This window comes from Anser brachyrhynchus, assembly GCF_964034855.1.
Source record: "Anser brachyrhynchus genome assembly, chromosome: 6".
Taxonomy (NCBI): Eukaryota; Metazoa; Chordata; class Aves; order Anseriformes; family Anatidae; genus Anser; species Anser brachyrhynchus.
The window spans coordinates 23260652-23286816 of record NC_137700.1 but is presented as its reverse complement, the minus strand read 5'-3'; the positions used below and the strand labels follow the sequence as shown (position 1 = coordinate 23286816).

The window sequence follows — 26165 nt, the reverse complement described above, 5'->3', positions numbered from 1 at the left end:
CTTATTGAGTGGGTCATAATGTCTAGAAAAATAATACTGCAGCAGATTCTGGAAGCCCAAAAATGTGTGTAATGTTCACTGCACTTCAAAACACAAGATATTTCTACACATTTTGCAGAGTACAGTAGTATCTGTGAAAAGCTTGTCAGGAAGCTATCACTGTTTTTTTTTAAATCAGGGCTCCAGGAAACTAGAGTTAGTATTCACTCACCTCAAACTGAGGAAGTAAAAAGCTAATTGAGATATTTTAATAGTAATCACTTAGCAATGTGAAGATTCAAAATAACCAGAGACGCCAGTGCAAGTAATAGCAACTTACCAAATGTATTTGAAGCAGAACACAGCCATGATGCTACAGATCACGTTATTATTATTGCTGATAAAACAGATGAAGAAAGTGTGCAGTTTTATTTCACAGCACTAAAAATCCAAAACAAGTTCTCAAAATGCATCCAGTTAGTCCCACATTATCACAAATTCATGTCGCGTACAGCGATTAGGCAGCTCCATGCTTACCAGAATTACAGTAACAGTACTTAAAAAGAAGGAAAAATGAGTTTGCCAGAAACATTAGTAAAGCTTTAGACATATAGCAAAATTAAATATATTTCAAATGCATTCAATGCCAGTGTCCAAGAACACTCTCAGTATTTTTCATAAATGAAAGGTTCCAGTCTGAGTAAAGTTACAAACGGAGTCTTCACGGGAGGACTGAGATGAGGTGTTCTGTCAGAGATGCGTGAGGGAAGAGAAAGCATCGTTTTCCATGCAGGGCTTTTTCAGGATGTGGTAACTTGCGGTGCCATTAGATGTGGTAGCCTCTTCACACCCTGCTCACTGAGCTAGTGCCAACTTTAGGGAAATGCTTTGATCTGTTTCAGTTTTCCTTTTTAGACGTACACATGTATTTTTGGTTGTTTTGCTCTGTGTGTGCGTTTTGCCTTTTTTTTTTTTTTTGTAATAACAGGGTCATCCTGAAGTCACATCCCTAGCAGTGAGAATTAGTCACATGGACAAGTGCCTAGCACATATACACAGGTCCAAACACTCCTGTTGCTACAGTTGTGCCAAGTTTCCACATTCAGCCTCTAGTTACGCCAGCTGAGTGAGTCAGTGCAGCCTGTAAATACAGACCCGTACAAACCAAATGGCACATGTTTCTCCTCAGTTAATTGGTGATAGCCACTGAACATACATCCATTATGTAAGAGATACAGTGGACCTGTACTCCTAGGCAAAATAGGGAACATCCTCTGAAGAGTCATCCAGTAAGTCCCTTGCCCAATATTTATTTATCATACTATCAACTGTAATGCAGAAGCAAATTATGTTTCACTACAGAAGGGATTATTTGGTTCTTCCACCTTGTCTGGCACATGATAAAAAAAGAAAAAAAAGAAAAAAAAAAAGAGGGTAATGTATTCTTCCTCTGCAAAGAAGGCAGCCTTATCTTTTAACAAATAGGATGGGTAAAATCAATCCAACACAAAACCGACAAATGCAAATCTTCCATTCATCTCCAGCACTCAGGCTTTCATCCCTTCTGTTCTTATCATGACTCATCACAGAATAGGATGACTCATCCACAAAAAATTGTTCAAAGGTGAATTTTCTCAATCTTACATCTGCTATTTACCAAACTTTACTGCCTTTAAACAAGGTTTATTCTTCGTAGCTTGCCTCAAACATTGTCCCGCAATAAAGTTCAAAATTACTGTGGCAGATGCCTCTTATGATCAATTGACTCAGTCTCAAAGCAGGATCATGCTAAAAAGGAGACACATAAAGCTGATATAAAACAGCAGTAAAACTTTTTATGCTGCTGCCGACAATTATCCTGACCTATATTCTTATGTGTGTTTAAGTACTGATTTCCTCCCTAGCCATTCACCTATTTCAGAAACAGATCCACAGAGCTAAAATACACAAGTATTTTACCAGGATATTTATGCTAAAATATTCACCATTTTTTATGAGTATCTTTAGTGAGCAGAACCACGGTCTCCATAGAAGTCAGTGCACTAACGAAACAAGTTTCTGTGTCACACTGTAAGGAGAGCCCCTAACTTAAGCTACGACAGCAAAAACAGATGAAAAAAGTCATCACAATCATTTCACTGGTGAAATGATACTCTAAAAAACAGGTTTTCAATTGTTCCTTAACTTACAGATGTGTAAACTCAGGTTTTTTTGTTTGTTTGTTTAATACGGCTACATAAAAACAAGTGACAGAAGCCTAAATCCTCTAGGAAAAAAAACAACAACAACAAAAAAAAACACTGCAAACTTAGTTTAATTTCTAAATTGTGAACCACTCCTGGTTTCTTTCTCTCTCTCTCTTTTTTTTTTTTTCAGCAGTTAAGTTCTCAGTTCTGCAGGTGAGGCTACCCTGAAGTATATGAGGGTATAAATGTTTATATTGCATGCAATACCCTGCTGTAACCACTTATGCCACCCCTTCACCCCCCCTCCCCAGTGAACACAGCAAACTACCCCTCACTTTATGGGCTGAGCTCTGGAGCACTCGTTATAGGGTGCAAGTGCTCATTGCAGGAGCTGCCAGCAGCATAAAACCACACCCTCATTTGTTTTGGGACAGCTTGTTCACCCAGCTGTTCCCTTAGGGACAATGAAGGGATTTTAACTTGTCTTGCTTTTTTTATTTCAGGCATTTCTGGACAATTATCTTCATTACCCCTTTTTCTGCTTTACTGTAGTACTCTAAAATACTCTATATTTTTCAGCAGCAAGTAAACCTGCTTTAAGTGCAGACACTCTCAAAGATCACCGGTACCTTTATGCAATTCACTTCTTTAAAACCAGCTTTATTTCAAGAACAAGCTGGCATATCAAATACAGAAGGCCTATGTAAGTGATACCAGGTTTGGTGCTTTAATGCTAGCAGAACTCAGGTCTCAGACAGATACCTTTCAAAGTCAGAAGCTTGCCCAGATTTGGGGTTAGCAATAATCCTGTTTCAAGCAAGATGGACTGGAGACCTCCAGAGGTCCCTTCCAACCAGAGGCTCTAAGAAAACTGCCAGCATATGAGGAGGACCGAGATGTTCAAACCCCTAACAGAGCCCACCCTGAATGCCCCAGCCCAAACATTTAACACAAGGAATTGATAGTGTCAAGTAAAAGGAAACACCAGAGAGCTGAGAGACCAACTGCTGAATATCCCAGAGCACTTCAAAGGAAAAGTGGCTATTTCCCACTCCCTCTCTCTTCCCCAGCTCCTTCTTGTTGAGAACTTACTTACCCTGCTGGCTAACTTGCTATGCTGGATGGGTCGATGAGGACTTTAAGAACTGTAAATCGTTGGCCCTTTTCAGGCAGATAATGCACACAGGAACATATCAAGTCCTCCTGCTTTCAGTCCCCAACTGAGATGTTCCCGTGGTGCTGTCCAGGGAGAAGTTGGTCAGCTTTGGAGGAGTTTGTACCCTCTCCCTCCTAGAGGCTCAGGAAAAGGAACAAAAAAGCTCACAGATTTGGATTATTTCATGCCTGACATAGGAAAACAACAGCTAACAAACAAGGCAATGCAAAGCAATACTGAATCAGTTCAAGCACCTTCAGCTCTGACAAAATAAAATATTGTCCCAGCTCTTAAATCTATCTACAGCACATTCATAAGAGGAATGACCTAGGAAATTTCTTATTTGTACACATAAACATACAGGTACGCTTCATCTTGCATCACATTTGTTACAAATACTCAGTGACATTCCCGTTACAGAATTTGCTTTTGTACTTTTGCTTATGTAATAAACAAACAGTGCATTCAGCTGACCAAGACAACCCAGGGAAGTAACGGCTATCAAATCTGCAAGTTTAGAAAGTCCACACAGCAGCAGCAAACCATAGAAAGTGCTTGTTCGCAACCTCTGTTGAAGAGAAGTGAGAGCGATTTCCAAAACATCCACTCCATTTCATTCCCTCAAAGTTCGTCAATGGCAGTAATATTAACCTTTGGCAACTCACACACTTCTTTGAAGTGACAGTTTTGAAGGATGTCCTTGTAATAGTCCTTGAAGTCTGCGTAAGTAGAGATGGTTTCATTTGAGTGATGAAACGGCATCAGCTTTTCATTCAACAACATCTGCACTTGATACTCCTCTTTAGAGGTTTTCACTTGATCACAGTGGTAAAGCACAAATACCAGGTTGGCTGCATAAGGCACAATCCGGCCAGTGCGAAATTTCCGATGCGCTTGCCTGATGTAGTTGTTTGCCCTGAGAGGCTCGTCATCTTTGAAGAAACCCATAAGAGCAAGCAGTGGCTGAAGTGTCTCTGCATGCCCAACTTGTACAATCAAAGGTGAAGAAATGGGTTTTGAACTAATAAAAGAAAAAACAAAAAGAGCAAAGGATCAGCAAGAACCTGTGCTTCAAAACAAATGTACCAACACCACAGCTGTCAGCAGCAAAGGCTTAAAGAAGCAGACTTTGAACTTGTTTTACTCCAATGCGCGATAAGAACCTGTTCGAGAATTTCAGTACACTACAGGCTTTTTTTTTTTTTTTTAAATAAAAGCACCTGAGCTCTCTAACCTATGTTTTGACCCACATTAAGCTATTGGATCTTACACAGAATGTAGGAATTTGCAATAAACGCAATTAGACTACAGTTAGAGCGTAATACAAATACGGGAAACAAAAGCAAAAGCCAGATTAATGGTGTGCACCCATACACTCAGGATATCGCTCGGAGTTCCTGTGTAAAACCAGTTACTTGTGCTCTCCTCAGGTATGGAAAGATCCCTTGAGCACAGTACAGCTGATATACTGGTTTGTGATGAAATACGTTTTTCAAAAGCACTGCCTCTTCCCATCAGGGATTTAGAGAAGGGCAGTGAATCTGGAAGGCTTTGTTAACACGCAAAACAAACCTAGCCCTTCACCTGATGCGACTGGAGTGTCTCTCTACTGTCAGCACACAGGAAGGCTCGAGGACATCCCGTTACTCAAAATTTCCTTAGCACAGATCCTTTGTGAACACGTGTAACCATTCTCCCATCACAGGCTGCTTGGAAAAACTGCCTGAGATTTTACTTTATTTTAAACAAATAAGCACAACAGGTTTAAAAGATTTGCTTTAATACAAGCCCGTGACTAAAATCTAACATCTTTTCCTAGGCTGCGTTTAATAGGAATAATTAGTCAGTAGGGTTTTTTTTGTTATTCCCTGGCAAATGAGATGCAAAAAGTAACCAAAGTAACAAAAGTAACCAAATGACAAAATATAATGAACTATGAAGAGAACTCATTCACAAAGACAAATGATTTATTACTGAAACACAGTATTTTTCTTTAACTATTCTAAATACTTAAAGTGATTAAGATTTTTTTTTAAGTCTTTTTAATAAGCTTCTTCCGAAATTAATCCTAGGTGTAGTGAAGAGAAGCCCATGGATTATCACCATTTCAGACCTGGAAAGTTTCAAGGGTTTTAGCATTAATTTTGCTAGATTTGAGGAGTAAAAGCTTTTCCGATTGCTGTCATACAGGGTAAGTGACAATTCAGTTTCAAGCTGAAAATTACACCTAAGCACAAACTTATCCGCAGATTAATTACAGTAAACCCCCACTTCCCTCTGACGTAACCACAACCCGCTGATTGCCTGCACGGCAAACAAATTAGTGCCTTAACACGCAAGCTGCTTTTCTCCCTGGCGCACAAACACTGGCACAGGACTTGAAAGAGAGTTTTTCTTGCCTGTCTCGATGATCACCAATGCATATCGTGCTAAAACAAGAATCATGCTTTAACAACATACTGACAATTGTTTTTCCCTGTAATACAGTTCAACTCTGTGGAAGGTATCTCGGTTTACAGGCGGCTAGCATACCACCGGTTGGAAGGAAAAAAAAAAAATTTCCCTCCACAATTTATTAGTGCCATTTATAAGCAGGTCTACTGCTATTGCTGATTCTTGGGAATACTTGCTCACCAAAAGGATTCCACTCCCTTAGCACACAGGCCAGCAGATTAAGATGATGATTCAAACCACTAACACAGGCTAACAAGAAGGCAGTTTGTTAGATAAGATGTTCCGCGCTGTTCAACCAAAGGACAGGTAAGAGCTGGCTTGCAGCATGAGGAAGCATCAGCCAAGATGAACATCTGCCCTGTGCTGCAGAGAAAGACGATGGCTTTTTGGAGCCATCTCCAAGCGGCCCTGGGAAGCCCAGGTCGCTGGCTCTAGCATGTGTAAATACTCATTTAGCTTTCGTGAGACAAAAGGTGACATCTGGCAGCACTCCTGCTCACCAGCTGCCAGTGAAGTCCACCCACAGATGAGGCACATCTTGATTGGCCTGGAAAGGAGGTGTTTCCTCTGCTCGAAGCCAAAGCCTGAAGCAACTGAAAATGTTTAACCAGGGGGGCTTACCTGCAGATAAGAACTCTGACCAGACTGGCAGGACTTCAGGATGGGCTCTGTGTGACCTGCTCAGTAGAGCCATGGTGTTTGTGCAGTGTGAAACACACCTTGCACAGCCCTGCTCCCTGGCCACCCTTCTGCCTGTCCTCCTTAGACATGCACATATGTCAATGCACACACTCATCCCTTAGGCACAGCCTCTCTCTCTCTCAAAAAAAAAAAAAAAAAGGGGGGGAAGAAAATGCAGAAGCCTGCCTGCTTCCTGTTCAAAAGAAGCGTTACAATCACAGAAGGTTTTTCACCCCGTCTCTTTGCTACATGAAAAAGCGTCCACTCACCGAAGCCCCTCCTCCAGCTCCTCCAGAACCAGAGATCCTGCCTGCATTTCTCCCCTTTTTATTCATGACCCTCCCCTCCGACTACTTCATTTTCAACTTGTAAAGCTTTTGTATCCTTCAATCGCTTTCTCCTTCCTTCTTCCTCCTTTCTTTGTTCTCTCCTTTTGCTCATTTGACCAGTCCACTTACATCCCCCCACTCCACACACATCTCTATGGAAGTCTTACTAGTTTTTAGGATACATTCACATCCCTCCTGTCAGTCAATGAATGAGAACAGCAACCAAAAATGCATGCCTAGAGAAGACAGAAGGATATTCCTCTGGCCTCCTACGATTTCCAGTTCAGAAGACTGGGCCAGATCTGCAATTTTCAAGTCCAGTCGGTCTGATAAGATCCTCCTACAATTCTCCCTAGTGAGAACTATTTGCCTTATCTAGTTTTTATCTTGAATAAATGTGCTGCATTTGCAATGCCACTTAACTTCTCACCTCTTTTTCCCAGTCATTTATAACATGCTGAGCGGCCCAGATATCCTTGCAGATATATCTCCACCGGTGACCTGCCTCTCCCAGTAAAATCGATCATCTATCCCTACGCTCCATTTCTTGCACTTTTATTCTTCTTTTGTACCCATGTAAAGACCTTCCCCCTTAGCTCCAGGCTGCTTGATTTCTTTGGGTAAGGAAACCATTGAAATATTTTTTGGAAATCTAGACTGTACCTCCCAGGTCACCCTGTTGGTATGCTTGCTGATCCTTCCCCAGAGCTCCACGAGATGTTTTCTTTTCAAAGAACCATACTGACACTACTCCGGTACATCAAGGTGCCTATTCATGCTAGCCTCTAGTGTTATTTCCGTTAGATTGGCCTCTGATTCTGATTCTCTCCTGGAAATGCTTCTTCATTTACCCTTTATTTACTGTTTTTTAAATCATCACACCTGCCAGCCCCCAGAAGCTTCTTGGTTGAAACCACTGCACACTGGTTGCCGTTTCAGCCATTTTGTCCCACTTCTCTTAGCACTCTTGGGTGAATACCACACGGCTCTGGCAACTTGGTACGGCTGCACTGTGTCCCTGGAGCACACCCTTAGGCGCGTGCCTGTTTCTAAGTGTAGTGGTTCCTATCTCAGAGTTTACTAAGCAGGGAAGCTAATAATGTACATATGCTGCTGAAGTCTCCAAAACAAGTGTTACTATTATGTAGGCATTGCTGACTCCACCAGGACTGGATTTCACATACACACCCCCAAACATCAGACATGCTAAGAAAAATGCATTTAACGCTGTGGCCAGCCATGCTGGCTTTACAGCAAGATTTGGCTTTACTTTCCAGTTGATGCTGTCAGCAATTCTAGAATGAGAGTAAACCACAAAAACGTAGGTAGCTTCTTGTTTCATTTTGTGTTTTTTTTAAACCAGAACAGTGAAACATACACTTCCGAAACAGTAAAACAAGTTATAACATACATGCTTAACATAGTTGCACACATCAGAGTGAAGTTTTAAAGAACAAGGAAAGAAAAACTCATGAAGACAAAACATGGAACAAACAAGGCAGTCATGCTCACTGTAACTCAAGATTTTATTTCAACTCTTCACCTTCTGAAATCCTCATGCTGAAAGGTCACAGCACTTGGGAGGTGAAACAAACTTCTCCCATTGACAGCCATCCCAGCATATTATTTTTTTTTTATAAGGATTGAAGCTATTTCCTTATATTATACAATCCTGTGATTTCAAGAACCTCTTCAACACAGTGTAGCTGACAACCTCCTTGGTTTCTCACCAGCACTGGATATTTGATTTCTGTCTAGGACTACTCGAGCACTCCCTGTTCAATCTCTGTGGTCATGACTCCAGTTCAGACTGAGGTTTCGTACTATCTAATGATAACAATAAAAATCACCATCAAGGTTAAAACACAAACAGTAATATTTTTAATTACGGTGAAATCAGTAAAGAGTGCCTCTTTGGAACATGTGCAAAGGTTATTATTGCCCAGACATTTCTGATAAAGTCCAAACGGGAGCACACAACGCAATCAGTACAACACCAATAAATTCAAACAGTAGCACAAGCTAATAAAATTCTGAAACGAAGGCCTGAGATCTCCACACACAATATTCTTTATGAACAACTAATTACTCAGTATCACTTAACAGTGGCAGACAAAGTTCTTTGCATCATACTCAAGTAACTGCTAATGATACTCCATGCCACTTTTTCCCCCCCTTACTGCAGTAGTCAATGACTTGGAAAAGCACACTGACCAGTAGAAAAAAAAATGTCCAAAGTTTCCAACTTTGAAGTGACATGAAGAGACTGCACATAAAACTTCGCAATAAAATATTTAGAGGTTGTCTCAAGGTCATTGCCGGAGATAGGTTTCATATTCATTTTACGAGGAACTTCCAGAAGAGCACAAGTAGCTCTCACTGGGCAGAACAGGAGCAGAGGTCATTCATGAGATGTGGGGTCTTCTGCTACTGAACTGCCCTCGCTGTAACCTTTGAAGTCTGACCACTGCTGAAAATGAAGAAGTTACTGAATGCTCATCAGTACAATCCTGAAAACTAAGTTTAGCCATGGAAAAAAGAGCCCTGTGGAGAAGCATGGATATGGGATTTATCATTCAGGCAACTTCCAGTTCTCCTTCTTCATGGCAGACTTGGGTTTAACCCTGAATCTTGTGCCTCAGCACACCCATCCTCAACACTAGATTGTTCCTACTCTTTTAGGACTACTGAAGGACCTTAGGTATGGAAGAAATGACCTTTCTTTTAAGCAAAGTTCCTTTCCTAAACACTAACATGACTTTTGGCTAGAGGCAACCCAAACCCCAAGAGATAGCAGGATAAGAAGAAACATTTCCTGCAGCAACACTTACCTGGCCAACCTTAAAAACCTCATGTAAAAATTCCCCCAGTAACTTCAAAGAAGAGTTTTAACAACCGTTGAACAAGAAATCTTAGACCACATTCTGTCCTTATCTCCACCCCAACACAAAAGTGAGGATGAAGGACTCAAACGCCTGTATTTTCAGCTATGGGATGAATTCTCCACCCCTACCACCTTCCTCAGTGAATTATTTCTGGAAAAAAAACAGCAGGAGGAACCCTAAATCTGCAAGTGAACAGAAGAGACCAGGGAATGCTGGGGCAGTGGTGAGAGTCAGAAGCAGCAGAAATACTCAGAGGTGTTGCTCTGAGTGGTATTACCAGTTGGGAGAAGAAGAAAAATCTGTTAAATGGTATTAAGCCCTCCTGTGTCAAAACTTCACCTTAAATAGTAGAACAGACTGCCGTGCTCCTTCATTTTCAGAATCAGTACCAACACAATATACCCTCACAAACACTGACAAGATGAACATTTTCTTCTTGTCCAGCAAGAACGTACACGAGCCCCTTCATAGCAAAGGCAAGCTTGAGAAGCTGACAAGAATACCCAAAACTCATTTAAAATCCTCATTAAACAGCAACAGCCCATATCTAGTTCCACAAGAGCTAATCACCCAAAGCTACCTAAGCTTCACTGTGTTTAACATCATAGCTTCTGTAGTTTCAAATGCTCCTTTCCAAATGAACTCACCTCTCACCTTCTTAAGGACCTCTGAGATTAAATGCATTATGGTATCAGCAGCACACCGATGCTAAATATTTTTATGTTAATTGCCAAGGAGTGTGGTTTTTTTTTTGCTTGTTTTTGAATTCCTTAGATAAAAGGCTATGACTATGAAAATGCTGAGTTATCTTTTTTAGAGCAATTCTGAGTGTGCAAATATTAGGCAATTAATCTGAGATTAATATTTGAAAGGCATAAGCAATACTTTAGACTCCTAGGTCCAGGCAGATGGATGAAGATACGCTTTCACAGGGAAAGTCCCCTGGACTACCCCAGGATCTGGGAGAAGTCAGCAACCATGCACACGCTTCAGAAATCCTGGCACAGGGATGCTGTGAACACACTGCACGCACCTACGGAGACTTTCATGTCTCCACCTGCTTTCCCCAAAAGCACCCCTTAAGCATGTCAGAAGCCCTGTCTTTGAAAGACGAAGCAATAAAAAACAAACATGCAATATGGTATGAAGTGCCAAGGCCAAGCTATTAGAGACATTCTTGTTTTATTAGTGAACATTATCCCATTTCTTTGGTTTTCTGAAAATGAAAGCAAGACCTGAGTATGTTTCAGGTCCCCTAATGTAAGCTGTACAGTCTATCCACCTGTAGAGCTGCCATGCTGTTGTGTGAAAAGAACATCTTATTTGAGCAACGCATTCACCCAGCACATACACGTATTCTCAAGTCAAGCAACTCTGTTTTAGTAAGGTACGTATTCACCGACACCTCTGAGCCGGCTCTGCAAGGGCCACCTTGCACCCGACAGCTGCCCCAGCTCATGCCGTAAACTTCAAATAATGCAAATACCACGGCTGAAATGTTATGTTTGTGTGCGGCAGCCCTCTGTCACTGGGTGGGTGACTGAACACACTAGTTTACAGCCACCACCAAGGGCTGCAGGACCTCCTGAACCTGCTGATGCAGCCAGAGAGTAGAGCGCCTGCGCTGCAGAAACGCACAGCACTAAACAAGAGTCTTACTGAAAGAAGTCACTGAACAATTCGGATCCAAGCAACGTGTTTGTTTTTTTTTTTAAATGCAGGTATAGTTTCTACTGAATACATGGAAACTTTTTGTTCTGTTCCCTTCCTATATACTATAAAAAACAGTTGTGAACAGATAATGTTTTTCAGATCACATACTGAATTGGTTTATACTGAATCATCATTTTGAAAGGAGCAATTAAGGCACAGTATTTACTACTAGATGACTACAGAAAAGTTATCATTCCTGTTGTGAACTGACCTGCAGAGAGGGAGGGAAGTAACAGAGAATAATAAAAGCTATCAATAAATTGTTAAATTAAGCTGTTTACATTATGGCTCGGCCTGGTGTAACTACAAAGATCACCTTCAACCTTGAACTAAGTTCAAACACAGATATAGATATCTATATATATAGATATATATAGATATAGATAGATATATATATACACACACACATTTAAATACCTAGAACCTGGGTAGTCTTGGAGGAAACCACCAAATATTTAGCAATGTGTGCAAAAGCTTAGTATTTTGAAGCATTAGCCACATACTGTAAACACTGAGATGGCTCCAGAAAGCGTACCCCCCAGTTTGAAGAGCCTTCTAGAAACCCATTTGGACAGTACAGATAGTAACAGGTATTTTACGTTCTCTTTTGGAGCAAGAAAGGCAAACATTTAATATCTGAAGCTAGAAGAAAAAGTACAAAACAGCTTTAGTGAATAGCTGATGATCTGGTAATAAAACTTAATAAAACCAGGAAACACAAAAGACCTAGCTAATGCATTCTAATGCTGCAAATGTTAGACTGTTGGTTACTTTACCCTTGAATGATTAAGTTAAGTTTTTCTTCGTGGAAGTGTGGTGAAAATGTACTTCATCTGGCCTCTTAGTAGCTCTTGTATTATGTGTGCAGATTTCTGCCAAAAAAGGACTAGCTTTGTTAAATTATTTTCTTAGATGGATATGCCGTAACCTCCCATATAACTAAACTAGAAATTAAAGTCTTTTCCTTTGTCCAACAGCTGTTTAGCCCTTAGCCTGAGACACAGTACTAAGGAAGTCCAGTTACGGTAGCTGTTGCTATTGCAGAAATTGTTCCTTAGCTCATGATAACTACCCAGCAGCTGCCTAGTTCTGGCCCAGGAGTGATTATGTTAGGTGCTAGTGAACCGCTGCTCTTGCCATTCCCGCAGCTGGCTGGTGGATGCGGTGCCATGCCCTGGATTATGGTGCCGCTTGGGAAAACACCACGTGAGGAGCTGTCAAAGTGACGTGTGAGCATGGCACAGCAGAACCCATTTAGAAGGAAGAGTGAAGAACTGCCAGAGCAGAATTGGTGAGCCTGTGGTTGTCATGTAGAAAATGAAGAAAGAGGCAGATGCCCAGCCTATCCCTGAGCAGCCGGTACCCCTCCCGTCCCCCAGCCAGCCACCCCACATTTATTGTCCAGCATGGTACGGAATTCCCCTTTGGCCAGCTGGGGCCAGCTGTCCTGCTTCTGTCCCCTCCCAGCTCCTGCTGCACCCCGAGCCTCCTGGCTGGCAGGGCAGTGTGAGAAGCTGGAAAGTTCTTGACTCAGTGTAAGCACTGCTCTGCAACAGTTAAAACAAGTAGGAGACATTTCTTCTCAGAAAGAGCGGTCAGGCTTTGGAATGGGTTGCCCAGGGAAGTGGTGGCGTCACTGCCCCTGGGGGTGTTCAAAGAAAGGTTGGAGCTGGTATGTAGGGACGTGGTTTAGTGGGTGACATTGGTAGCAGGGGGATGGTTGGACCAGATGATCTTGAAGGTCTTTTCCAACCTTAATGATTCTATGTTACACTGATGAAAGGCTAGAGCCTGAGCTGGAAAACTTCATGTGGAACGTGTGGAACCAGGTAGATCAGGCTGCAATTTGCTAGGTTCTGCTGTTTTGCCACCTAACCTTACCCATAAAAGTGGCCTAGAAGAAAGCTGGAGAGGGCCTCTATCAGGGAGTGTGGCCATGGAACCAGGAATAATGGCTTTGAGTAAATGGAGGGGAGATTTAGATGAGATGTGATGTGAGGAAGAAATTCTTCACTCGGAGCACAAAGCGCACATGGGAATTAGGGCTGAAGATGCACCTTGCTTCTGTTCTTTTCCGTAAAGAATAGAATGAAATTGCCTAAAAAGCAGTGTTAAAAATAAACCCAGGGCACAGGATGGGAGGTGCAGGGCAGTCCCCGTGGCCGAGGGGCAGCCTTTCTCTCTGGCAAGCCAAATGGCCCGGGGGAGCCAGCCCCAGAAAAGGGGCCCTCAGCCCCCCACCCCTCCTCCTTGTCCACGTGAGGGCATCTTCCAGGCCGCTCCCAACACAGCCGCCTTTGGCCACGCGTGGGCCACTCCATCACAGAGGCTTGCTGAGGTCACAGCGGCCACCACTGCCCCGCCTTTGCTGCGGGCCCTATAAAACAGGCCCCCTGCAGCTGGCCCAGCATTCGCTGAGCATCTAGGCCCTCTGACTGCCAGCTCGTGTGGCAGGAAGACGACTAGAAGAGCAAGGCGAGCAGCAGGCCTCCTTGGTGTGCGAGGACAGCAATGCCGTCCGGTGAAGCACCAAGAAGGAATGCACCTGAGCAGAAGGAGATGTGTCGTGGGCGGAGGGATAGCGCCGGCAGCACAAGAGACACCAGTGCCCAAGGGACCTCTGGCGCCCAGCCCACAGACACACACAGGCAGTACCATTGGCACCGCAACGATGCGGGGAACAGGCCAGCCCCTCACACACCCAGCGACAGGGGGCCTGGGCCTTACCATAGGAGCAACGGTGATGTGGGGCGAAGGCGGGAGCATCGGGCAAACAGCTGTGGGGAGCAGAGGCATGCCCATAGTCCGGAGCACAGTGCAGGACCCAGTAATGGCCGTAAACCAGAGGGCAGCGTCAGACCCATGCATGAAAATCAAGCCGACAGTGGTTTGGGACCGAGGCGTGGGACTGGACGACCCCCTGGTTCGGCACCCTGGCCTGAGAACATTCCGGACGGAAGGCATCCCGTTTGGGCAGTCCCAGGCAAGGACTGGCTTAGCCTTCTGCCCAACACCGTGGAGCCCATGGAGCTGGATCCACCAGATGTGGAGGAACGGGTGGAAGTGGATCCACCTCTGTCGGGACAGGCCTGGGACTACTGCGGCATGTCTTTGTGCTCTGCCATCCGAGAGCACCAACAGCATCGCAGGAGTGCCCGGCGAGCCCCCTACTCGTTGCTCAGGCTCCATCACAAGCATTAGCTTGGAGCCACCAAACACCACGGACATCCCGCAGGCTTGCCTGCAAGATGTCCCGGCAATAAACAGCTCTTGCCGATTCTCAGGGGTTGTGTGAGTGCTTCTTTTTTTTTTTGGGGGGGGGGGGGGGGAAGGGGAGGAATGGGCTAAAGTTGCCCCAGGGGAGGTTTAGGTTGGATATTAGGAAGAACTTCTTTACCGAAAGGGTTGTTAGGCATTGAATGGGCTGCCCAGGGAAGTGGTTGAGTCACCATCCCTGGAGATCTTGAGAAGATGTTTAGGTGTAGAGCTTAGCGATATGGTTTAGTGGAGGACTTGATAGTGTTAGGTCAGAGGTTGGACTAGGTGATCTTGGAGGTCTCTTCCAACCTGGGTGGTTCTTTGATATGCAAAGTATACCACAACCAACTTTTCAAACCCACCCTTGCTCAATTGTGTAACTAGTGAGGTTACTACATTTGTCTAAGATTATCAGCTTCATATTGCAGTAACTACCAAAACACTGATTTCTCACCAACACGCACAGATCCTATTGGCAGAGCAGTACACACACCTAGACTACCGTGAAGCTTGGCTAACAGATTGAAAAGTTGCTGGGGCAATCAAGAGGGACAGAGGAGATTCAGGGTACGGTTATTCCTACTATTAGCACCATGCTAGGAGGGAAAATCTTAACAGGTTTTGGCCTTTAACTATCCACAACTTGCACAACTGATGCTGAGGTGAGAACATATCAAACACTTGAGGAATGCTCCAAAGCAACAGCAACAAAATGCTTCTCTCCTAATTATGATTTTGACGTTCTGCACCTATCCTAAATGGTGTGGGTCTCCAGATGCTGCTCTTCACTGGTTGGAGACATGCTGGGGCCCACAGATGTGCCACAAGGAACTCAAAGCTTATTCCAAGGCAAAGAGCTACTCACTGATTGCTCCTCTTTATACCGTTGTCAAAGCCTGCCCCAGAACCACAGCTCTGGCCAATTGAACAAATAACTTCAAAAAAAACACTGTCTGGTTAAGAGTAGCCTCACACGGATTCTTACACAGCAGCACAACAGCAAGTGGGCATGAACATATGCATTGCTACCTGGCAGTTTTTCAGGTACAACACCTTCTGCTTATAATGAGGAGTAGGGACACTTTCAATAAGGCTCCAGAAGGGGAAAAAAACCAACAGGTTAGGGAAGAATGTTACCCCATGGGCTTCTTTGCAACATAGTTGCATAGCCTGGTTGGTTTTTTTTTATCTGTAACAGGCAGGCTTGGGAAGAATTCAGTTCTTCTCTCTTCACAAAAACACACTGCTTTATGGACTCGGACAACTGCTCACCTATGCCATTTCAGCACAACTCACCTGGTTTAAATCTACAGTCAACTCCTATGATACAATTTTTTTTTTAAATTAAGATGATTTTTAAGGAATAGAGCCCCTGACCTCACCCTAGAAACGTGACTACTACATTTCCTTACAGACAGGCGAAAAGGTATGGAGGAATGTCATCCTGGAAGACCCTATTGCAATGGTGGTAAGGTCTCGGGGAAAAGATGTTTTCTACCAAAGAATTAACCTTTATTGGACATTTATATTTTATTGCTGCTGAGGATGCAGAAGAATAGGGTCCCTGCATGAGTGTGCTGACAGTAGGTGGTCACTAGTACAACTATCAGTAAACGCAGCATCAGGCCCCAGCTCCTGAGCACCGACAGGTACTGCAGTATCTTTCCAATGGCCCTCTGGATGGGGACAGTTGACGAGAGTAAGTCTACAGTGAAAATCCCTTTCACAGCCTTCACAGCCACCTTGCTGCACAGCAAGACCTACAGAGTGGAGAATACTGGTGGTTTAAGACAACTGTTCTCTGGGAATATATATGATATTAAAGATCCTCAAATGTCCAAAACTTTTTCACTGCAAATTGATGGTGGGACTTATTAGCCACAGATGTTTATTAATACTGCAGATACCTTCATATAAAAAGTATCCCTAAAAGGCTGGCAAGTAGGATAAAAGTCAGATCTGAAATTTCAGTCATCTGAAATGACACTAGACATTCAAGTCCAAGACACTAAAGTTGTAACTCAGGTGGCTCAGCAAATGCCAACTCTCTGATGGTCTTATAGTCAAAATCTTGAAAATCGGAGAGATTTTCGTAATTTTCTTAAGGGTAGACTAATCACCAGCAGATGTTTTCTCCAGAAGAAAGAAGAGTGAGCTTTAACAAGGTGACAAATTAGGCAAATAACTTGAAGGCTGGTGAACAATCAGATTGCAAGGTCAAGAAAAGCTTCACGGAAGAAACAGGGTTACAGTAAGAACTCTCTTTTTAATTCAGCTGTGACTAGGAATGAAAACAGGACAAAACTACTAAAAATAAGTATTTCAAGTATGCAATAAAATGCAGAGCTGCCAGCACCATTCTCCACTGACAAAACTAGAGCACACTGGCAAATTCAGATGCTCTAACTTCTTGCTGGAACAGAAATGCTCCCCCTTCTGCTTCTGGATAGCCCAAATTAAACTTTTCAGAAAGACGGGAGAACCTGGAGCAAAGATAAGGTTCTGGAAGTAAAATTATTCTTACAGTTGCAGAACAAAACAGAGTTAAAATCGGTGTTTGACACAGCTAAATGAGACAACATTTCATCACCACACAGGTTCTTTTTCTGAGTAATAAACTGCTGCAGATGTATTTAACCTGTTGCGCTGTACCACTAAAAATAAAAAGCAACTGGCACATGCACAACCAAGTATTTTCTACTGTTAAAAATGCAGGCATATTTTTCATTTCTATGGTTTCTTGTTCTCAGCTGTACTCTCAAATTGCCGCAGGATCCTGGATAAGTCTCTTTCCTCAGGTGAAAAAGCATTAATTGCAACTCTGCTCTTTAGACCACGAGAGATACAAGCTGTTCTCCATTGGCGGTGACAGATTGTCCATATAGTTTTAAATGCACAGGATATCCAATTCAGATCAAGTCTTCAGTGCTTTAAGACTGCCACCTGATGTCGTGGGATGGGGTTACATGCTCCTTCTGTACAAGGCACTGCGGAAGTTTTCAGTTACCACTTAGGAAGGGATGCAGTAAACAGACTGCTCACCAAGCTTTGAATTCTGCAAGGTTTTTAGGGTTCCCATTCATTACACACACACAAACTCTCTACCTGCTTCCCTCTGGGGCAGCAACACAACAGACTGACACGCTGTGACTGAGCTTGTGAAGCCAAAGCCGAAAGGCAGGAGGAAACTGTCTCTGTCCTTTAGTACGCTGCCTCTAACGCCTGCTCTTCCCCCAGGCTCTGCTCTTGTAATTTAGGGACTGCTAATCTACTTCTCAATAAATCACAAGTGCAGATATGGATTTTGTCAACTACGACTTTTTCTTAAATATTAGTATTATTAATCTAACAGGGATATCTTATACACAGTTAAAACGCACACAGCTACTTTATAAATAGTCAATGTAATTTAAGGATTGAAAGGCTGTCAGTGTTCAAGGAGTAAATACACTAAAAGCAAACAAAACTGATTGTTCTCCTCACACGAGTCAAGCTATGTTAAGAAGTTATTTTTCACTTTTCAGAAAGGCGGAAGGGTCTTAAGGGTTTTGCTTGTCTGCTTTTCTTTTAACCTGCACTTCATCTTCTTATTCCCAGTTCTTACTTTCTGTCCTCATAGAGGCAGAGACACAGCATACGACAGAGGCAATCACAGCAGTGTGCCTGTCAATCTGTTCGCAGCTGGATGCTAATGACCTGCGGCCTAATGCATTTTTTATTTAGCTCCCTAGTAGGCTGAAGGAAGGATGCAGGGAAGGTTTATTTAAAGGGCAATCTAGCATAACCATGGCTTTGACTCTACCACTATCAAAACGAGAGGGATCACTGACTCTGACAGCCTTGGATTTCCAAATGCCAACACAATCATTTGAAAGCACAATGTCTTAAGCCAGCTTGGCCGCAGAGGGGTTGCCATCACCAGCCACTTCCTGCTGCCCACCTTTCCCCCACAGCAACTAGTCCCCAAAACCAACCTTATTTCATGCTTGCAACTGCTGCATTTTAACCCGTTCATGGCAAAATGAACAGGGTTGTCTCCTTTGTGCTGGCTGGTGCGCAGCACAGCACTGATTCAGAAAGGTAGAGGGCCACATGCTGCCCTCCTCAGCCCTCACCTCTAGCCATGGACAGCCCCTTCCTGGCACTCACATAACCATTAGAACAGGATCAAGGAACCAACGTGGATGCTAGCATTGAAAAAGCCTGCATGTAGATCTCAGAAGGCACATTTTCAATTCCTGCTTTACTAAGCTGATACTCTGTTAAAAAGGACACCTCAGTCGGATTTTCTATGTGAATCCCAGAAAGTAATTAAGATAGATAGTACTTGGATTGTTTTGCCGAGAGAGAACTCCACTTTAGATCAAAGAAACCATGCTGTGTACAAAGCATGACTTCCACATTCCTGCAACTCCACACTCTGGTGATCAACACAGCGCATCTCTCTGCATCCAACGTGGAAGCACAGCAAAAAAGCCAAGCCTGAGTTTGAGAATTATGCTTCAGTTGACTTAACACATGGTTCTTCTATCACTGCTCACATCTAACTTGGATCCTCAGTTGGCAAACATCTGAAGGAACACAACTTCTTTGCAGTCCTCTCTGCTGTGAAATGATCAGCATCACAGAACACCCAGAGCAGCTTGCCCAGGACTGTGCCATGGTGGCCTTTGAAGATCTCCAAGGAGGGAGAATCCGCAACTGTATGGATCACTCCTCTACTCCAAAATGTCAATGCTACTTGTAATTTCAATCTGACAACTGAAAGGAAAGAAAGTGCTTTCTAAAGTGTTATCAAGCAAAAAAATCCATACATACATCCTCAGACATCAGTGACTCCCGCTTTTCTTTCTGAAATATATATATTAAAAAAAATAGTATTTTTCTGCTGGGTATTATGTAGATCTACTTTAATACACTAAATTTAGAAGTAAAGTCCCAAGGATGCTAGGAATGCAAGAACTTCTGCTGCATATAACTAATATTTGCAATTCAAAGCTGAATTTGCTTATTATAAGTTACAGTTACTCATAAATTGATTCCTACAAACTATTTAAAGGTATACAATATTTATACAACCTTGATATCATGTCCTCGATTTTATGTACTTTGGTAAACATTTCCACACTTACCTACTGAGGTACTAATTCACGTGGTTGATCACCAAGCAATGAATTTGTAATTCCTCTGTTTGAATTACAAGCATTCACACAGGTTGTAAATTAATTCTCATACGAAGGCACTGTACTTAAACCTAAAGCAGCTCTCAAAAAATGTATTACTGGGACGTGAAAGCAAATGCAGGTAATTCTGTGACACAAACATCTCAAACTGTAATTGAAGCCTTTGTTTTCTACGCTGTTTTCTCCAGGCCACAACAGATCGCTACTGCTGACTGATACCAGCTGATAGGACTAAACAATACACAAAAACAGCACAGGCATCCCATCTTTAATTTGTACGGAAGCGTAAGGGCAGTTACACCCATGGCACTAGAAAGGCTTTTTCGAGGGCTGCACAACTTAGCGGAAGGAGTACCACTGCTATTCTTCCTCCACTGACACAGGATAACTGTTGTCAAATCACATAACTACATGAATACAAACCACTTTGTCGGACCACCATCCTTTGAAGATGCTTGTGGTATCTTTAAGTCTACTAATAGTTACTTGTAATGTCTAACATCTTCCTACACCTACAATGTTGCTCCCAAATGGCGGTTTTGCTGTAGAAGAATAAGGATGTGAAACCAAATATGCAGGAAAGAGTTCTCAGACTGGCTGGCTAAATCACTAGTTTTAGATCCATGCAACAACCCAAGGCATTTACAACAACTTCAGGACTGAAGAGTCCTTCTCCTGTTTCTACAAGGCACTGAGTATACCACCTGAAGTTTGCCCTTCTGTAGTTAAAAAGAAGCAGGCATGACAAAGGCTGGTTTGCTGTTACAGCTCAAGACTTGTGGATTCTGCAACCAGTGGTTCTGCTCTAGAGTCACCAAGTATTTGGACTGATTTGGTCTAATTATTTTTCTGTAATTACATTTAAGCATGTTTAATCTGAACAGAAAGCTTTAATAGTGCAAGAGATTCAAATCAAACACATGTAGAAAGAAAGAAAGATTTTCATGCCAAAGAGCTTAAATAACGAGAAAACAGAATGTATCACGGGGACTTTTTCCAACACAGAGTCCTCCCATTTGCACCACAAATGTTTTTTAATGAAGACTTTTTGAACAGAAAGTTCATTGTTTTAACTCAATGGCCTCTCCTCAAACTGTGCAGGACACACAGAATACCATTGTCAGACACAATAATTGGCTGTCCCTTGGAGGCCTGTGCAGATCAATAGGTTAAAATATGGAAATAAATTTGTTGTGCACAAGAACATCAATGGAAGAAAAAATATATATACTCTTTACAGTAATACTGCTCTATTAAGCATTTGATTTTCTCCATTACAAATTCTCCTAAACCAAACTCTCCTAACATCGTTACGTTTGGAAATGTTTTACTTCTATTCGCACTAAATTCAACTCAGGATTGATCACAGAAAGCTTGCAATCAACACAAAAGACCTTTTTTTTTTTTTTTAAATTTACCTTTTGCTCTCTTCCACCGCTTTGTCCAACTGCTGGAAGATATCTTGGAACAAAATGCAGCTGGAGCGACTATTGATGTCATAGCCATATCCTCTCTTCCAGTATTGCTTCAGGTCATTCAAGTATTCCAGTACCTGAAGTTACACAGTTCACAAATTTTTACTACTGCACAAAGTAGAAAAAAAACACAACACAGAGCAATGACGCTACAGCACACTGCACGAAATAAACAATTCTTTGAAAAATAAAATAAAATAAAAAACAAGGTTCCAGCTCAAACTGTTTCTGCATGAAACCTGACACAATGATCAGACCGAAGAGCCACCAGATTCAGCATCTTGTGTGCAACCCTGCTCAGAATCAGGGCTAGGGAAAATGGCACACACGTTTCCCCACACTGCAGTAATTTTTAGCCCAGGGCTTTAAGCAATTAGTTGGTTTTCTAGAAATTTAATAGACTTCAGTAGATTCTCCCCCAGAGCAGCACAATTTCCCTTTTCAACGTATCAAGTTTTAGCCTTAACAGTATCCTGCAGATTGGCTTCTAAATGTGGAAAAAAAAAAAGTCTCATTGGAACCTCCTGCTAGCTTTATTTGTTACCTTTTAGTTACTGTACATGACAAGACAATCACTATCCACCACTGTAGCATTTCTGATTTGCAGTTGAAAATTTTATGAAGGTCAAAGATCCTCGGCTTAATTAATCATTCTTCAAATGGAAACAACTCCATTGCTTCAGTAGTTTGTCATATTCTGTCCTCTTTGAGATGTGGGAGACCAAAACCACATACATCTCAAGAGAGAACTGCATCTTAGATTTATGTAAGAGCACATGAAGCTCTCCTTGTTTTTCTCTATTCCCTTTCTTATAAGCATTAAAATTCTTTTTAATTTTTATTCATTAAGTCCATTGTAGCTGACCTGCCATTTTCATGTATTTACAGCACCAAAATTTCACTTCTAAGTGGCAAAAAATTGATCTGAGTACCTGCCACCTAAACGAAGTTTTATCTTCTTATCCCATTGCATCATTTTACACTGAACACCATCTGCCACTGTACTGCTGGGCAATTCAACCTTGCAGGGTCCATCTGCAAAGCTTTTCAAACACCCCATATTGTTAATATCCCAAGTAATTCTGTTTAATCAGCAAATTTTCCCACCTCTCTGCTAAGTTACTTATAGAAAAGGTGAATGGGACAGGTCTCGGCACAAGTCCATGCTAACCCACCTCCTTTTTGAGAGGTGGCCACTTACCTCCTGACTCCATTGCCTACCCTTATGTCTACCTCACGTCTGTCTATGCAGAGGTCCTCCCTCTTCTCCAGGGCTGCTAAGCTTACTTTAGAGCCTCTGCAGGGACCTTACCACATGTTCTGGAGTGCTAAATAAACATCATCGGCCTTAATCCCCATCTCTCTTGACCCAAAGAACTCTAGAAAGTAATCGGATACTTTTTTTCAAAAAGGGGAATCCAAAGCAATTCATATTTATCCAAGTTCTACAACCTTATTGACAGGCATTAGGTTTAGAGATCTGATGGTCACCAAAACCAGCTAAAAAGAAGTCTTAGAGGATCTGTGAGACCTCATTTGCTGTCCTCTAGAATCGAGGCATTTTATCATACAAAAGTATTATATGCAAAACACAGTTGTCCACAGCATTTCAGGTGTTACGGAAAAAAAGGCATTATATGAATTAAGTGCAATGGAAAAAAAAAAACCACAAAACATTTTAATCAGGATGAATCAAAGCTGCATCAGTATTTAAGTCGGAATGAAGAAGGGTATTTCAGTCCCACTGTTAGATTGATCCAGAGTTCTTTGTGGACCAAAGAAGCTCTTCAATAGGTTGAAGAACAAGGGGCACAGAACTTATAACTTCTGACTTTGCAAAGGATCATATCTGAACATTAAGACATCTTTTGAAGGCTTCTCAAATCTCTCTCCCCTCTACATTTAGCACCTACCTTGGCATCCTCTTCACTGAAGAGCGAACACCATGGGGAGGTCACATTTTTTATAGCCAGCTCATATGAGCAGGTGAGAAAAGCCACTTGAACAAGATCTGCAATAAATCCAAGAAACCAGAATAAGATAAACCACCACTACAGAACTAGCAACTTTCTCCCAACTTTCCCCTAAACTAGAGGTAATTACAAGTTAGCGATGAAAACAATCACCAGTCCAAAGGCCAAGCGCCAAACAAAAAAAAAAAGTTTTCAACCGTTATTGTGCAGAAACCAAATTCAGACTGTAAGTCTTCACATTACATTTGGCAGGAGGGGGGAAAATACAGAGCACATTCCACACCTAACACTGTACACCTGCTGATGAACATGCTACAGGTGTTGATTGCTGGTGTGTCCTTATCACCACAAAAGATACAAGAGTGGGTGGGAAGTGTCTGCTTAATGCAGAGCAGTCTTTGGCTATCACTACTCAAGCTCTGCATTAATAGCTGAGTTTACGTAGCAGAGTGCTGCAGCTTTGGGATTGCGTCGTTAGGGGGATGCTGGAAAGGAGAGCAGTGTGCCTACTTCTGAGGGCTCCCCCACCATTTAACCACAGCGGGAAACCTGGCACTTCTTTTCTGGGCAAGTGAAGGTGCGATGTGGACGTACAGGTCCACCTTTCCCATGGGTTATTTGGGTGTTTGAATTGTAACATGTTTTACAAAAGAAGCACTAAAAACATAACGTCATATCCCTTAAGACAAAGGTAAAGATGGTATCACCTGTACCACAGTAAGAAAGATATTTTGAAAGGTGTTTTGACTGTTGACTAACAAGCATTCGCTATTGCAACACTGACACACATTTCGTACACCTCATGCATTTCGTTCCTCATCACTGCGACTAGCCTAGTTTAGCACATATTTAAAGTTTCCTACTCTGCATAACTACAAAGCGTTTTGGAATTCTTTTCAGTCAGAGTCAGCCCTGTACTGACATGAAACAGGCACTCATTACCTGCGTTTAACTCCTCCACTGGCAAACACAAGGCACTCGCTACCTTTTCCAAAACCTTCCTCATCTCAGGCCCCTCTTTGAAGGCATCCACTTGGTGCATTGCTGTGTCGTTCTCCTCCACGAAGGCTATGAACTTGTCGCAGTGATCAAAAAACCTCATCAAGGCGTCGTTCACTTCAATCTCCGACTCTGAAAGCAAAAACCCGTTCTCAGCGCGGCGCTCCTTCCCCCGGCCAGCGACCAGCGCCGGGGAGGCTGCGCTGCAGCGCCGGGGTCCCGCTGCCCACGAAGGGGCGGCTGGCGGAAGGCCGCGGGCGGCCGCGACACCCGACGGCCGCCGCTCTCCCCGAGGGGGCCGGGGGGCGCCGCCTCCGCCCGGGGCCGGCCTGGCGGCTCCCTCAGCCCCGAGCGGGGCGGCGCGGGCCGCGGCGCCCCCCCAACCCCCGCAGCCCCGGCGCTCCGCGGGAGGCGGCGGGCGGGCTCACCGTCGCCGCCGAGGCTGAGGGAGGGCCCGAGGCCGCGGCGGAAGGCGGCGCCGCTCTGCAGGCAGCGGTGCTTGGAGCTGCTGGCCAGCGCCAGGCGGCGGCGGGCGGCGAAGAGCGCGGGGAAGCGGGCGGCGAGGCGGCGGGCCAGGTGCTCCATGTCGCGGCGGCCCTGCGGCGCCAGCCGCCCGTCGAGGCTCTCCTCGTACCACATCTGCCAGGCGGCCAGGGCGGCGGCGGCGGGGCAGGCGGCGGCGGCGGCGGCCGGGCGGCGGCGGAGGCGGCCGTGCAGCTCGGCCAGGCGGCGGATCTGCCCGGCCGTGGGGTAGCGGGTGCCGTGGCGGAGCAGGGCGCGGAGCTGCAGCGGGGCGCAGGCGGCGGGCAGCCGCGCCCCGGCGGCGACGGGCCCCAGGGACAGCGGGTCTTCCGCCAGGTGCGGGTTCACCTCCTCGTAGCGGGACTTGGTGCCGAAGTAGCCGCCGAGCCCCGCGCTCGCCGCCGCGGCCATCAGCAGCGGCAGGAGGCAGGCGGCAGCGCGGCGCGGCGCCATGGCGGCGGCTGCAGGAAGAGGAGGAGCGGGCGGGCGGCCGCCGCCTCTCGCCGTCCCCTCGCCCCCGGCGCCGCGCCCCGGCTCAGGGGGCTGGCGGCGGGACGGGGCCGGGCCGCCGGGGCCGGGCCGGCGGAGGCGGAGGCTCCCCTCGGGGCCGCCGCCTCGGCCCGGGCGGGCGCCTGCCCTCGGGGCTGCGGTGCGCCGCCTGCCCTCGGGACCGCGGCGTGTCTCTCCGGCAGGCTTTCAGTTTTCCCCGCGGGAGTCCGTCTAACCCGAAGGCGTTTCCGCGGCTTGCGGAACAGCGGAGGGCTTCGAGAAGCGCGGCGTGTCAGGCGGGAGCCGTGTCCGGAAAGCTGCTGGAGGGGGCTGCAATCCCCGCGGCGGCGGCGGGCCCGGCGGGGCGCAGGGACGCAGAGAGCAGAGGGAGGCATCCCGTGCAACAGCCCGAGTGACACATCGGGCTGTGAAACAGCTCGGGCAGAGCCTCTTTGCTCTTCCCTCCCTGCCTACACAGTCAGGATGTCGCGTACCGCAGTTGAGAATTTTCACTGAGTAGATTGATTTTCATGGGGTATTTATTCCACTAGGGAATTTTCTTTGTCACCCGACCTGTCTCCCACTGCATCAATAACCAAAACAAAATGTTAGTGCAATCGTATGCAAAGGCTCACACAGTGTAGGCAATGCCTTTATAGCTGATAGAGAAAGAGGAAAGAAAAGTATAGGGGTAAGGTATTTTAAAGCTAGGTATATATACAGGGGTAGGTATTTTAAAGCTTCAGGGCTAAGTTGCGGGCTATCTGTTAAACCAGCTTTGACAGCTGTCGCACAGTGATACTGTGCAGGGCTAGTTAACAGGATTCTTGGTGGCCTTGGGAAAAGAAACAGTATTGCAAGGTAAATCACCTTGTTGAAGTCT

The 26165-nt window shown here is 44.4% G+C and overlaps 1 protein-coding gene across 3 annotated transcripts; it reads right to left on the bottom strand.

Annotated features, from left to right (window-relative positions):
* Positions 1-305: 305 nt before the first annotated feature.
* Positions 306-25290, bottom strand: MINPP1 (multiple inositol-polyphosphate phosphatase 1). Of its 3 annotated transcripts, none has more exons than XR_013953156.1 (6): positions 24700-25290; positions 24215-24403; positions 23213-23310; positions 21243-21376; positions 3262-4342; positions 306-1767 (listed from the first exon to the last, which is right to left on the bottom strand). XR_013953156.1 is itself a non-coding variant. In XM_080598474.1 (5 exons), the coding sequence occupies exons 1-5, from the start codon at positions 25244-25246 to the stop codon at positions 3943-3945; spliced, it is 1368 nt and encodes a 455-aa protein (XP_080454600.1). In that variant the 5' UTR covers positions 25247-25290; the 3' UTR covers positions 306-3942. The 3 variants fall into 3 exon arrangements, 1 of the variants encoding a protein (XP_080454600.1); XR_013953157.1 differs by having other exon boundaries at positions 306-1369; XM_080598474.1 differs by having other exon boundaries at positions 306-4342.
* Between the last annotated feature and the right edge of the window lie 875 nt (positions 25291-26165).

Coding starts and splice junctions, on each gene's coding strand:
- MINPP1 (XM_080598474.1), bottom strand. CDS start 25,246: ATGGCGCCGCGCCGCGCTGCCGCCTGCCTCCTGCCGCTGCTGATGGCC. Junction 23,311..24,214: donor AGTGGAGGAGTTAAACGCAG/GTAATGAGTGCC, acceptor GATTTATTGCAG/ATCTTGTTCAAGTGGCTTTT. Junction 21,377..23,212: donor TCAGTGAAGAGGATGCCAAG/GTAGGTGCTAAA, acceptor GTGTAACTTCAG/GTACTGGAATACTTGAATGA.